Raw genomic sequence first — 13,948 nt, 5'->3', positions numbered from 1 at the left:
AGAGCATATATACTTTATACTTGCTAAAAATCCAAAAATGTTTAATTTGGGTTGTTGGATATTGTATATTATTTGAGTAAAAACCCTACCAGCTAGTCGCAATTTACAAAATATTAATTGAACCCTATTAAGAAGCCAACTACAGGAGATTTATATGTTCGCTGTTATTTTATTAATGCAAAAATCAAATTGTTAAATTTAGATGCCGGTGTGCTCCTTGATCCAGTCCAGATAACTGGTCACGCGGGTGAAGACGGCGGGGTACTCCTTCTCGCAGCCAGCAGAGGAACCGAAAGAGGTAAGGCCGACTTGGACCTTGTCGGAGGCCAGCACCAGGGGGCCACCGGAGTCGCCGTTGCAGGTGGACACGGCAGCGGAAGTGGACACACAGATGTTGGTGTCGCGGATGGTGGTGTAGTAGGTACGCTTGCACTCGCTGTTGGAGATAACCTTCATGTGGGCGTACTGGAGGTGGGCGGCTACGGCGCTGTCGGAGTCGGAAGTGCGGCCCCATCCGGAGGCGATAACCTCATCACCATCGTAGGAGGCGTAGTGGGACTCGTGCTTGGGCAGCTCAACGTTGTGAATGGCGCTGCTGTAGTCCACGTGGGGAATGCGGATCAAGGAGATGTCGTTCCTAAGGGTGCGGCTGTTCCAGTCGGCGTGAATGATGATGTCGCTCTTGGTCACATGGTGCTTGACCTTGGGGCTGGAGCGGACGGTGCTGCCCAGGTAAACCTCGACGGAGTCAACGCTGAAGGGAATAGTTGACAGTTATGGTTAGTTAGTTAGCTAGGATGTGTGTACAAGTCATTAGCAGCTTACCCGTCAGTGCAGTGAGCGGCAGTCAGAACCCACTCGCTTCCGATGAGGGAGCCACCGCACCAGGCCGAGGAGGAGCCGATCTTCAGGGAGAGTCCCACCTGGTAGGGGAACTGGTCGGTGCGGGCATTCTCGCCGTTGGTGATGCGACCACCGGGTCCGTCCAGGGAGCGCAAGGCCGATCCGGAGGCGTAGGCCAAGGCCAAAGCGAAGACAATGAGAACTTTCATGTTGGGGCTACCTATAGAAAGTATGTTCCACTCGGACTCATCCCTCTGCTTTTATACCCGCGACGGCCCAATCAAGTGACGTCTCCATCATACTATCACTATCTGATCCTAGGGCACCTGTTCAAGTGGCATATTCTCCTTGTCTATCAAAGTACGCCGTTCGAGCGATATGGGAGCTGATCTGCGCTTCGCATCGCTCGTGGTTGTTGAAACTTCTCCGATATGGGGCCATGAATCGTCAAAATTGGTTGCAGCCCGAAGATAGTATAACAGGAAAACAATGGGAAAATTTGGGTATTTTTTGAGAGGCCTGAATAATCCATCGTAAAAAAACCAAAGATAAGAATACGTGAGATCTTTTAGGGCTAATTGAATATAAAATATAAGGAAATCAGTTACGATAGCAAAGTCTTATGCTCACTGTGGACGGTAGTCCAAGTAGTGACGAAACGCACCAAGAAACTGTGCAAAGGCGACTACAATATGCTATATACGCGGAGGAATTAAAATCTGCTGTGGTTGTCTGGTTATACCAAGTCTTACAAGTGGGTCTGTGCTTAGCATCAACAAAAAGAATATTAGTAGATTCTTGTTAAAAATACGCATCAATGCTTCGGTTCAAAAATATTACCAAAATGTTGGTGTTAAATAGCTTAATATAAGAACCTTAGTTTTACCTATTTGACCAAGAACCGCTTGCTTAACAAACAAATTTAAATTCCCTATTTAAAAATGCACGCTTAAAAATTAATAGGCAACCAAAATAAGTATCTCCTCTCTCTATTTTATAAAAACAATAGAACCATTTAAATTATGCAGAAGAATATCTGAAACATCAGCTATTCGACATTTGAATTAGTTAGAAACTTGTATTATTCAGAAAAAAGCTAAAAGGCTTTCTTTTATAGCTCTTAGAACTCCCGAAGTTAATTAAATTATTTTAAATCATTTTAACAAGTGTTTGCATAGTTATACCCGTTACTCGTAGAGTAAAAGGGTAACTAGATTCGTTCAAAAGTATGTAACAGGAAGAAGGAAGCGTTTCCGACCATATAAAGTATACATATATATTCTTGATCAGGATCAATAGCCAAGTCGATCTGGCCATGTCCGTCTGTCCGTCTGTCTGTCCGTCCGTATGAACGCTGAGATCTCAGGAACTACAAAAGCTAGAATGTTGAGATAAAGCATATTTTTTCATTTTTGTATTTTTACTTTTTGCCACGCCCACTCTAACGCCCACAAAACACCAAAAACTGTCAGTGTGGTAGACTCTCCTTAGCACTTCCACTAGCTGAGTAACGGGTATCAGATAGTCGGGAAACTCGACTATAGCGTTGAAAAGCCACCAAAAAGTATGCTGCACCACGTAAATCAATCTTATCATAGGCAGAAGAAGATAACCCCACTCCATAAAACGAACTGCGTCACTTTCAGAAGTGCTATTCGCGGTATGCCCACCCCTTCGAAATGAAATCAATAGTCGCCACTAAAATGCTCAACATTTAATTTAATTGCAGTGCCCAGCACTGTTTGATCAGCCATCGAGGCTCCTCCATTCCTACGAATAGAGAACTCCGCTCACCTCGCCTATCCAGTCCAAATAGGCGGTGACGCGTGTGAAAACCGATGGGTAGCCATTAGTGCATCCCGACTTTTTGCCATAGGAAGTAACGCCGATCAGAACATCCGTATTTTGCGTAGGATCGTTGTAGACCAGAGGTCCTCCAGAGTCCCCGGTGCAGGTGGACTTCCCTCCCGTGGTGTCCATGCAGATGTTGGTGGGTTTTATGTTCGCGTAGGAGTATGCACAGTCTTCATTGGACTCCACAAAGCGGGACACATAGCGCAGGGTATCGGATATTGCAGAAGATTCTGTGTGTGGAGATTAGTATAAACTATAGTAAAGTCCAAAGTCCAAGCAATTAAGATCGTAATTTTAAGAGTCAGTTACTACCGTCATTCATGCGGCCCCAACCGGAAGCGATGGCCGGAACATAATCGTAGCTGTTTTGACTCGCTGAGATTTCTGGCAACCGAATGGGTCTTATGGAATCGCAGAGCAGGGCGTCCTCTGGTAACCGTACCAGGGCAATGTCGTTTTCCAAGGTTTGGGAATTCCAATCAGGGTGCAGCTGCACATCGGGATAACTCGCTCGAATAAGCTGGCGAGGTGCAAGTCGCAGCACTCCACCCAAGTAGTAAGTAATGGCAACCGCCCTGAATTGATCAAGTTATTAGCTTCGTTATAGACTAAATTCCCCGTTAAATACTCACTTTTCAACGCAGTGTGCTGCCGTTAGTAGATATCTCTCGGAGATCAGACTAGCGCCACACCAGCAGAACATGTCGTTGGGCTCCTCAATGCTGAGTCCCACTTGATGGGGAAACTGATTGGCACGGGCCAACTCCCCGCCAGCGATTCGGCCACCGATGCCATGACCCAGATCCAGGCCAGAGATCGACCTTCGCTGCACTAAGATTAGCAGAAAAACTGAAATCGTACTGAGTTGCATGCTTTGCAGAGTCAACTATTCGCACCACTGACGCAGTCCATCCACCTGAATGGGGATTTATGGCCCCTCAATTGGTTAATCTCGAAAGTAATGCCTGATTATGAGTTATCACTTCGGACTCATCTGAACGCCACTTGATTACCGAAATACATTTGAGTACATATGTTTTGCTTTCATTAATCACGGCTCCCCGATAGGAGCACTCATGCAAATAACTTTTTAAGGCGTTTCTTACTCTTAAATTGAAATAAAAGCTTACTTTAAGGGAACTCAACTCAAAAGTATGTTACACATTATTGGCCAACTAAAAAATGGGTGTTGCACCTACAGGAGATAGCGATATCAGTGAAGACCCATCAATCGCAATCGAGAACAGGGAATTAGTTAGTAATTACGTGACCCCATGTGCTAATCAAAGAGTAATTGGCTAGATTTAAAAATTAATGCACTACTTAGACTGAAAATGGATAACCATCTCACGTGCGTACGCTTTTAGTTTGCAGTGATTCATTGGGTGGATCCCAATTCAAGTGAATTGTTTTTTGTTCGATCATGGTATAGTAATCCCACTGGTCTAGGGTGCTTGATGTTTAAGAGGTCCTTATCACCGATAACCAGCTGAAAGCTTAACCCATTCCTATAAAACCATGAAGCAGACGCGCTGCCTCAGTTATTTTGAAGCTAGAAAATGATGAAACTTTTGGTCTGTGTCCTGCTGCTAGGATCCTGTGCGGCGAATCACCTCCTATCCGATGTGGAGCCCTATATTACCAATGGAGAGCTGGCGGAGGTGGGGCAGTTTCCCTACCAGGCCGGCCTGAACGTCTCCTTCGGGAACTGGAGCACCTGGTGCGGCGGCACCTTGGTTTCGCATTACTGGATAATCACTGCCGCACACTGCATGGATGGGGCGGAGTCCGTAACTGTCTATTTGGGGGCCATAAATATTCACGATGAGTCCGAGGAGGGTCAGCAGAGGATCGAGGTGCAGAAGTCGGGCATTATAGTGCACTCGAACTTTATAGCCAGCACGGTGGTCAACGACATCTCGCTCATTCGATTGCCCACCTTTGTGCGCTTCACTGATCGCATCCGGGCCGCCACTTTGCCGCGTCGCTTAAACGGCCAGTTTCCAACGTACGAGTCCGTCCGGGCCTTCGCCTCCGGCTGGGGACGGGAAAGCGATGCCTCCGAGACGGTCTCCCCCGTGCTGAGATATGTGGAGATGCCCATAATGCCCCACGCCCTGTGCCGCATGTACTGGAGTGGAGCTGTGTCTGAGAAGATGATCTGCATGAGTACCACCAGCGGCAAGTCCACCTGCCACGGCGACTCCGGCGGTCCGCTGGTCTACAAGCAGGGCAACTCCAGCTACCTGATCGGATCCACCTCTTTTGGAACTTCCATGGGCTGTCAAGTGGGCTTTCCGGCCGTGTTCACCCGCATCAGCAGCTACTTGGACTGGATCCTTAACCACATCATCGTTCATCCTAAAGAATAAGCTGTAGACTGAACTGTTATCCGTAAGAGACAGAGATTCACATAGATCGCAATGATTCAAAGCAACTTAAGAGTGGTAAAATATACTATGACATCATTAAAGTGCTTTTGGTTAAAAATTCTGTCCCAGGAGATTATACTAACTATTGCTAATTAGGATCAAAATCCTTTAAGATAGAGATGAGAAATTTAGAAAATGATCAACAGTTTTGAAATATTTATGAGCCTTTCACGTATAAATTCTTGATAACGACGATCGGTAGAAGACATTATCTATTAAATATGAAAACGTATTATATATACGTAGTATTTATAAATAAATAAAATTGAACCTAAGATCAGTCTCAGAATGAATATTTGAACTAGATTCTTAAATCTAAAGTTCGCCCCACGAAGTTGAACAAAAAGTTTCCCGAAGTCCACAAAGAAAAGACGTATCATTTAATTTTCCTGATTTTTTTGTGGTTTATTTTTTGCGTTTTTATAGTTTTTTGTTTAGAATTTTTGCCTGGTTTTGAAGATTTTTATTCGTGCCCTCGAGGGGGCGTGCAAGTGACGAGTGAGTCCATATTCGAACGCACAACCAAACAATCCCAATGAAACCCGACACTTGCCCGCCTCCCGAGCGGCGGGTTTTCCATTTGCTTTCCAAGTATGTACAAAAACTTAAGTTAGGAGGGGTGAGGGGTGTGGGTGGGGATGGGCGTGGGGTGGAGTGGGTGTGGGTATGGTATAAGGGGTCAAGAATAAGTATGTAAAGGGGAATCTGAATCTTAGATGCAAATTACGCATTCGTTCGATCGATTACAAAAACGAGTTTCTCGGCTTTCACGGTTTCCCCCCCAAGTTAAAGTATACGTTTCTCGACCGTGTGGGTGTGTGTATGGATGTGTGGTGTGTGTTTAGAGCTATATATGCTTGCAGCTTAATGCAGTAGTAGAGAATTCGAATACGAATATACGAGTACGAATAGTTTTGAAAAACGCGCAACGTTCGCTTAACCTTGCCTTAGTCGAAAATTACATAAAATTTCATTTCATTCTCATTTTCGGCCCGAATATATAGAACTTGCTTACATTTCTATATGCCTAACTTTTGTTTTTCTTCGTTTAGCCTTCTGTTAGTTTTTCGTTCGTTTAGCTTAGTTTGCTTGCAACGTTTTCGCTTGCATTTACATAATTTTAAAACTTTTTTGTTTTCTTGCACAACAATGTTTGTTTAATCCAAAATTTAGTTTTGGGTTTCTTTTTTGTTTGCATATTTCGTTTTTGTTTTGGGAGTTTTTTATTTGTTTTTGTTTTGGTTTTTTTTTTGTGGTAATTTGTTTCGTAAGTCTATTTAAAAAATAAATTAAAAACAAATGAAAGCTACGTCAACGTTCCAGGCGATCTTGAAACATAATATCCTCCGCTGAAACAATCAGATATCTTTAATTATCTTCATTGAAAATTGTAAATACACTACTGTATATATTGCTAGGTGTCGAAAACTAAATTGAAACACGGTTAATCGGGCAATCGTTCAGAAAGAAAGGAAAAACTTTGCTAACTAAAAATAAACTTCTTCATTCATTTTCGGATTAGCAACTATGTATTAGATAAATAATTCATTATTTAGTTTGGCGTCTTCAATTTTGAATTAAAGCGCTGGCTTTTCATCTTCGTTCCTTCTTTCGTATTCTCTAGCCACAACTATATGCTACTCCTCTGTGGGGATTATTCTGAAGTTCTTACTCTCTCTCTGGCTTGCACTTAGTTGGGGCCGTATTTAATATATTTGCTAAGCGGAAGTCTGTACTATATATCTCTTGATTTGTGTGAGTGGGTTTGTGTTTTTGTGAGTGTGTTTGTATATACAGCTTAGAGTGTTGTGTGTTACGGGTATTTGATTTGCTAACTTAAACACTAGACGGCCATTGCTGCTCTCTATGAATATTTTGCTTGTGTCGCGGATTTCGTTTGCCAACAATTCACTTAAAACTAATCCGTACTTTTATGTATGTGGGCGTATATGTATGCTATTTATTATAGTTATAAATTAATTAATGCTGTACAAAAGTTTTCGCGGTTTGAGTTTTGCTTTCACGTCCTGCCCCTCCGCGCGACCTCCTTTCCTCTTTCACTCTCCTCCTATCGGCGCTACCGATTCCACTCGCAACTTGGAGTTTTAGCAATGTGCTTAACTAAAATCAATAATGCATCTCACTAACAATCCTAACAACTGGCCTACAATCGGACTTACTGAGGTTCTATACATATATCAAAAAGTACGACTTAATGGTAACCCTCTGACCGCTACCACTACTTCTTGTTGTAGACGGGCATGGGAGGCGGTGCCAGCCCGGCGACAGAGGGTGGTAATGCGCCGGTGGGCGCCAACAGCATTGATGGTGGCAGAGCAGTGGCCATTGGGGCGCCCATTCCTCCGGACATATTGGGTGCGGCGCCAGCACCGCCAAGGGGATTAAAGATGCCGCCACCAGCTCCGTTATACTTTGCGTAGTCTTGGCTCTTGCTCTTTTTGCTCTCCTTGTCGCGGTCGCGATCGCTGTGCTTTTTCTTGCTGCTGCCGCCGGAACTGCTGCCGCCTGAGGAGCTGTAGCCACCACCGCCGGCACCATAAGGAGGCAGAACAGGAGCAGGTCCTCCGGTCGAAGCTGACGCGGTGGTAGCCGTAGTTGGAGGCATCCCATATCCGATTGCGCCTGGTAGACCTGCCGCTGCAGAGTAATTATTGGGCTCAACCTTATTCTTGCTGATCTTAAGCTTAATGGGGGCTGACGCACCGGCCTGCAGGCTGCCGTTGGGATTCTTGATCACCATCTTCAGAGGCTCCTGGGCAAGAGAACTGTCCTTACTGCCACCGCTGCTGCTGCGATCCTTCTGCTTGTCCTTCTTGTGCTTCTTACGCTCCTCCTTCTCCGTTTTGTCCTTGGACTTGTCCTTCTCCTTATGCTTGTGCTTGTCCTTCTTCTTTTTCTTCTCGGACTTGATGCTGCCTTCTTCCTTTATCTCTCCGGCCAGCTTGGTGGGTACCTCCAGATCCATGGGTGCGGGCCCACCAGCCAAACTGGCCATGGGAGTTAGTCCCGGTTCCTTCTTGATTGTCGCTGGTGCGGGCATGGGCTCAAGCAGTTCGGCCGGCGGTTTTAGACCGGGCATAGTCAAGGCATCCGGTTTTAGGAGCGAAGCGTTAGATGGACACAGACTCTCCTTCAGCAAGCTGCGCACCAGATCCGGCGTTGTCTCGATGCCATTGGACATATTCAAAGGCGTGTGTTTCTCCTCATAACTCGGATAAGGTGGTAGGCCAGTTGTAGTGTCCAGCTTGCGCAGCTTCTCGCGCGGCATATTACTGTTATCTATCTCATCCAGCTTATTCAGTCCGTACTGACTTCCCGAGATCTCGTTGGGCCGTTTTAGGCTGACGCTCTCTCCAGGATTGGTCAACAGGTCCCCGCCATGAGGCATCTGTTTCTTGTGAGGCGGCAGCATCGGCTTTGAAGATCCCGAGCCGGAGGAACTGTTCCCACTGACCATGGGGGGCATGACAGGGCGGTGCTTGTCCTTTTTGGTGGGCGTAAGTCGCTCTTTCTTGGGACTTTCTTTGTCGCGCGGATGGCTATTCAGCTTGTAATCATGGCCCGGTGGCGCAGGAGGGGGTAGCAAGCCGTTGAAGGGCTGTGGCTGCAGCTGCGACATAGGCTCCTTTTTAATGTCCGACCACTCGGGACTGAAGAGCGAGTTCTTGGACTGCAACGAGTGCTGAGATGCCTCCGGAGGCATCTGTTGCTGCTGCGGCTGAGGCACTGGCTGCTGCATATGGCCGTAGCTCTGGCTCTGGGAATAGGGCATTTGCTGCTCGAAGGGCGGCATGCCATGGACGGTGGAGCCGGATTTGCTGCGATGCCCGCCATATCCGGCCGGAGGCGGTGGCTGGGATCCATTGCTAGCGCCAGGATATCCACCACGCGACATTAGCGGGTTTGGAGGGGCACTATTATTGTATGGCGGCGGAGCGTTTGGATACATTTTGCTGCTCTGAGATTTATCCTTGGAGGACATGCCCGATGCAGAGGAATTAGAGGCGGATGGATGTGGAACCGGTAGCTGCTGCTGCGGCTGCTGAGGCTTGGAGCCCGAAGTCATCTTGTGGCTACCATGAGGTGGCATGTTAACGCCTACTGGCGGCATGCCGCGCGAGGATTTGTGGTAGTCCACAGGCATAGACGGTCGGCCAGGCTGCTGGCTCGAAGAGGACGAGGATGAGCTGCTGCGCTGGCTGCCGCTTCCCGAGGAACCGAGTCCACTGCTACTGCTACGTTGGTGGCTTGAGGGCATTCGATTGCTATAGCCCGGCTGCTTTGACTTGTGATCTGCAATACGAAGATGTTAAAAAAGCGTTTTACTTCGAAATCGTTTGAGAACTTACCAGGATGCGCGTCGGGCGGCATGCCACCAGGATAATTTGGCATCTTGTGACTGGAGGAAGACGACGAGGAGCTGCTGCCTGGCACTCCGCCCACTGAGGACGAGCGCTGATGGCCGCCATCCTGGCGTCTTTGCTGCGGCACCATAGCCGGAGGCGGCAGTAGCGACGACTGCTCACGCTCCCGCTCTCTGTCCCGTTCACGATCTCGCTCCCGATCCCGGCTGTCGTTGCCGTTTAACAGCTCGGGTGCCGTCGTGATGTTTGAGTGATAGCCCTTCATCATCTCGGTAATCTTCCAGTCCTCCTTGGGCTTGTCCTTGCTGTTAGCTGTTCGATTGCTGGCTCCCTGGGCGATGGCCTTGATCGAGTTCAGCTTAGACTTCAGACGGGCGGGGCTCTTCTCATAGATAGCGATGAACTCATCTGTCAGCTGCTTTAGCAAATCCAGCGAGACCGTCTTGTCCACGTAGTAAAACCAGTGCTTGCCCTCAGTCGACTGGGGGATCTCCCATCGGGACCACTTGCAGGCTAGGTAAATGCAGAAGCACGCTACCACCGTGGGGCGGTATTGCAGGCACATCGAGGTCAGATGCAGGCTGTGCCAGGATGGGTAAGTCAATTTAGTGGGAAGTCTTTTCACAGAGTCTTACACATAAAATGTATTTTGGTGAGTGTGTGCAGGGGGATTTCATCACTTATAGTACAGATTACGTCTTTAGTTCTTAGCATGTTCCCAGCATTTCTCTTTTTTCTTTTTTTCTTGGCGACCTTAAACTCAAAAGGATGATTATAAAATCTTCTCCCGTTCCGCTTGTAATCAGAATTTTGACTATCTTTTAGCAGGTATGCCAAAGTGAATTTATCTTTTGTCCAGATGTTTTGGTGTGCAAAGGATTACAATGGTCTTCACTACAATTCTTCGCGTATACCAAAAAGACAATTTTCTTTTTCTAGGAATTAAAGCCGTTTTCTTGACATTTGGCGGATTTGGCAGGCAACTGAGGATAATTACCGCGAGGGATACGGAAAATACTGCCTTTTTGTAAAGATGCGGGATTTGTACAGACTGACGGCCTGCTGCGATTAGGGAACGCGTGTTCTTGTTCGGTTTGTGACTTCGGGTCCTCACCTTTTTTTTGTTTCGACCCAGATACCTGGGTATCTTAGCTACAAGCGAGGAGTTAAGCAGGTAAAAAGTGCCCAAAGATTTTAGCCTCAGCATCTCAACATGCCAGGGATCGAATGCTCTACAACCTGACCACTTTCTGGGGAGGATTGGGCCAACTCCAACTCCACACCCGCACACACACACACACACTGCTTATACCACAGCCTTATTTGCGTTGGGAGGCGATCTCTGGGAGGGATTATACCATAGAGTAGCGCATTGCTAGCCATACCTGTTCGAGGCCAAGAAGTACGATGTCTGCGCCAGATCCTTGCATGCTAAAATATACCACAGTAATCAGTACCATCTGACATGTGAAGGGGACATGGCTTGGGTCGGATGGTGGGTGCCTACCTTTGACCAGCTGGCAGGTGCGCACCACATGTGTGTGCGGATGATCGATGGCCACATCGAAGCCGAGCGTCTGCAGGAGCACGTTCTCGTTGAACACAAGCTCCTGGGCCAGTTCGGCGTAATTCTGCTCGGTGGTCGGCGGCAGGCACTTGTTGGCGGCCCGAATAACATGCTCCAGCTTCCGCGGCTGCTCCTCCACCTTGGCGGCGAGAAAGAGGCTCGCCGACGCCATGGAGTTGCGATGAAAGTGGGTGAAAGAGTGGAAGGCGTAGAACCGATGCATGTACACAATGGCCGTGTTGATGCACAGCTGCGAGACCTGTAGACGCTGACCCATCTCCTGGATCAGATAGGCGGTCATCTGGCGGTACTGCAGCTCATCGTCGCCCTTGATGCCGCATCGTCTGCTGGGCGAGTTGGCCAGCTGATCGTTGCTGAAGTACCAGATCTTGTCCTTCTCGAACGGCAGGTTGTTGTTGGCGCTGGGCGGAATCCCACTGGCCGAGGCGGCCGCGGAGGCGGATGAAGAGGATGAGGATGATGCGGTGGCCGCCTGGGGCATTGGCGTGGCCAAGAGACTCATGGTTGTATGTATGCTTTATCCGTGCCTTGGCCTTGGGGGTGGTGGGGATCTGGGGTTTGGGTTCCGTGTGGTTGTGCGGGCTCCTCCGTTTCACATGCAAACTGCGCCTCGGAATGGACCTAGTAATTCCCTTTTGGCTGATTCAGCTGTAGGAACTAACTGTACAAAGAGGAAGAGAGAGCGCTCTTTCTTTGTCGGCCGTGCTTGAGTGCGCTGGTATTGGTGTCCGTGTCCGTGTGCGTTTCTGCTGTGGCGGGGGTGGCGGCGGTACGGAGGGGGCAGCGGGGATCGCACAGCACATTGGCTACGCCACACTCGATATTTCGCTGTTTTTGGGCGACTCCAATTTGGGCTCGGAACGAGGGGCTATATCCGCGGTCCGCACACTTTTTTCCGCCGCCGCGTCTCTGCGTGTTTGTGTGTGTGTGTGTGCGTGGTGGTGGTGGTATGGTGTGGTGAGGTTTTCTGGAAATTGCGACTGCGGCGGAAACGAAACGAGACGAAAAACACACTAACCGCGACACCAGGCGACGTGTTATGCAACTTTCGTATCAATTCATAGTTATTCGCACTGCATTCGCCGACGCGTCGGGCACTTTAACCATTACGGGTCGTTTACTGCACGTTTTTAATTCCACAACGCATCACAGATTCTATTCACACAGTGACAATGACAAACTTTGCAGAAAAAAATGTATTTTCAAGTATGGCCGTCGGCAGGGCTGCCAGATGGAAACGGCTTTCCCCATCGATATGAATTCGATGTTATCGATATTATTTCTAGCATGTTGTTGCCACATGTGATGTGTCACGTTGATGTTATCGATTATTAAACTGTAATGTAAATATTAAAATAACCTTAAATAAATAACATAATAAGTATTAAAAAGGTTGTCAAATATCTCCCTTCTGCTTTTTTGTTTTTTGAATTTCGCGGCAATGTACAAAGCGCTACAGAGCTCGTATCTGGCAACACTATACATAATTTGAAAGGTCTTGACATATTCTACAAAACAACGCTATGCATGATTAGGATATTGCGTTCAACAGTTATAGACGTGTAAACATGGAGTTCACTAACGCCGAAATTCGCGCTATTTTAAAGTTTTCCTTCGTTAAACGCAAATCCGCTAGAGAATCGTTCCGTGAGATTAATGATGTTTTGGGCGATGGTAATCTATCACTTCGAACCGCGGAGGAATGGTTTCGACGATTCAGAGCCGGTGAAAACGACACCATGGATAAGCCAGCCGGCGGAAGACCTGTGACGACAAATACCGATCAAATCATGGAACACATCGAGTTAGACCGGCATATGTCATCTCGTGACATCGCCCAGGAGATGGGAGTTAGTCACCAAACCATTTTGAACCATCTGCAGAAGGCTGGATACAAAAAAAAGCTGGATACCTTCTGGACCGAATCAACGCCTGCGATATGCTGCTGAAACGGAACGAACTCGACCCATTCTTGAAGCGAATGGTGACTGGAGACGAAAAATGGATCACGTACGACAATATCAAGCGAAAACGGTCGTGGTCGAAGGCCGGTGAATCGTCCCAAACAGTGGCCAAGCCGGGATTGACGGCCAGGAAGGTTTTGCTGTGTGTTTGGTGGGATTGGAAGGGAATCATCCACTATGAGCTGCTCCCATATGGCCAGACGCTTAATACTACCATCTACTGCGAACAACTGGACCGCTTGAAGCAGGCGATCGACCAGAAGCGTCCAGAACTGGCCAACAGGAATGGTGTAGTGTTCCACCAGGACAACGCCAGACCACACACTTCGTTGATGACTCGTCAGAAGCTACGGGAGCTCGGATGGGAGGTTTTATCGCAACCACCATATAGCCCGGACGTAGCGCCAAGTGATTACCACCTGTTCCTGTCCATGGCGAATGCACTTGGTGGTGTAAAGTTGAACTCAAAAGAGGCTTGTGAAAAGTGGCTGTCCGAGTTCTTCGCAAATAAGGAGGGGGGCTTCTACGAGAGAGGTATTATGAAGTTGCCGTCTAGATGGAAACAGATTATCGAACAAAACGGCGCATATTTGAACTAAATCCGATCACTGTAACACTTTTTATAAAGCATTGAATAAAGAGCAAAAAAGCGGAAGGGAGATATTTGATAACCTTATATATTTTTCGCTTTCCATACTTACATGCATAAATATTTTCCTTCCACAGTGTTCACATTTTTTCCTTTCATACTCTATTTAAAAGTATCGTATGTTCTGATTATTGACCTTTTTTTTACACAAATCGAGAGCTGCCACTCTGGTTTTTACACATTGTAATAAAATAAAATACCAAAAGCAGAATTCAAATAATAATGGGTAATAA

The 13,948-nt window shown here is 47.3% G+C and overlaps 4 protein-coding genes across 5 annotated transcripts; 1 reads left to right on the top strand and 3 right to left on the bottom strand.

Moving 5' to 3' along the window:
* Positions 1-149: 149 nt before the first annotated feature.
* Positions 150-1,088, bottom strand: LOC120450299 (serine protease 1-like). The gene is made up of 2 exons (XM_039633237.2): positions 826-1,088; positions 150-754 (listed from the first exon to the last, which is right to left on the bottom strand). Exons 1-2 carry the CDS (start codon positions 1,050-1,052, stop codon positions 199-201), a joined length of 783 nt encoding a protein of 260 aa, XP_039489171.1. The 5' UTR covers positions 1,053-1,088; the 3' UTR covers positions 150-198.
* Positions 1,089-2,557: 1,469 nt separating this feature from the next.
* LOC120450298 (brachyurin) lies at positions 2,558-3,810 on the bottom strand. Its single transcript, XM_039633236.2, has 3 exons — positions 3,330-3,810; positions 3,010-3,272; positions 2,558-2,927 (listed from the first exon to the last, which is right to left on the bottom strand). The coding sequence occupies exons 1-3, from the start codon at positions 3,566-3,568 to the stop codon at positions 2,614-2,616; spliced, it is 816 nt and encodes a 271-aa protein (XP_039489170.2). The 5' UTR covers positions 3,569-3,810; the 3' UTR covers positions 2,558-2,613.
* A 418-nt stretch (positions 3,811-4,228) lies between these two features.
* LOC120450528 (brachyurin) lies at positions 4,229-5,170 on the top strand. Its single transcript, XM_039633615.2, has one exon. It carries the CDS (start codon positions 4,257-4,259, stop codon positions 5,067-5,069), a length of 813 nt encoding a protein of 270 aa, XP_039489549.2. The 5' UTR covers positions 4,229-4,256; the 3' UTR covers positions 5,070-5,170.
* Positions 5,171-5,508: 338 nt separating this feature from the next.
* LOC120450527 (cyclin-T) lies at positions 5,509-12,335 on the bottom strand. Of its 2 annotated transcripts, XM_044006252.1 has the most exons (5): positions 11,022-12,335; positions 10,900-10,945; positions 9,500-10,095; positions 7,854-9,443; positions 5,509-7,787 (listed from the first exon to the last, which is right to left on the bottom strand). In XM_044006252.1, exons 1-5 carry the CDS (start codon positions 11,602-11,604, stop codon positions 7,369-7,371), a joined length of 3,234 nt encoding a protein of 1,077 aa, XP_043862187.1. In that variant the 5' UTR covers positions 11,605-12,335; the 3' UTR covers positions 5,509-7,368. The 2 variants fall into 2 exon arrangements, with proteins under 2 accessions (XP_043862187.1, XP_039489548.2); XM_039633614.2 differs by having other exon boundaries at positions 5,509-9,443.
* Between the last annotated feature and the right edge of the window lie 1,613 nt (positions 12,336-13,948).

This window comes from Drosophila santomea, chromosome 3L (genome assembly GCF_016746245.2).
Source record: "Drosophila santomea strain STO CAGO 1482 chromosome 3L, Prin_Dsan_1.1, whole genome shotgun sequence".
NCBI classification, from domain to species: Eukaryota; Metazoa; Arthropoda; class Insecta; order Diptera; family Drosophilidae; genus Drosophila; species Drosophila santomea.
Note: the sequence above shows the minus strand (reverse complement) of the source record. Positions and strands in the feature narration are given on the sequence as shown.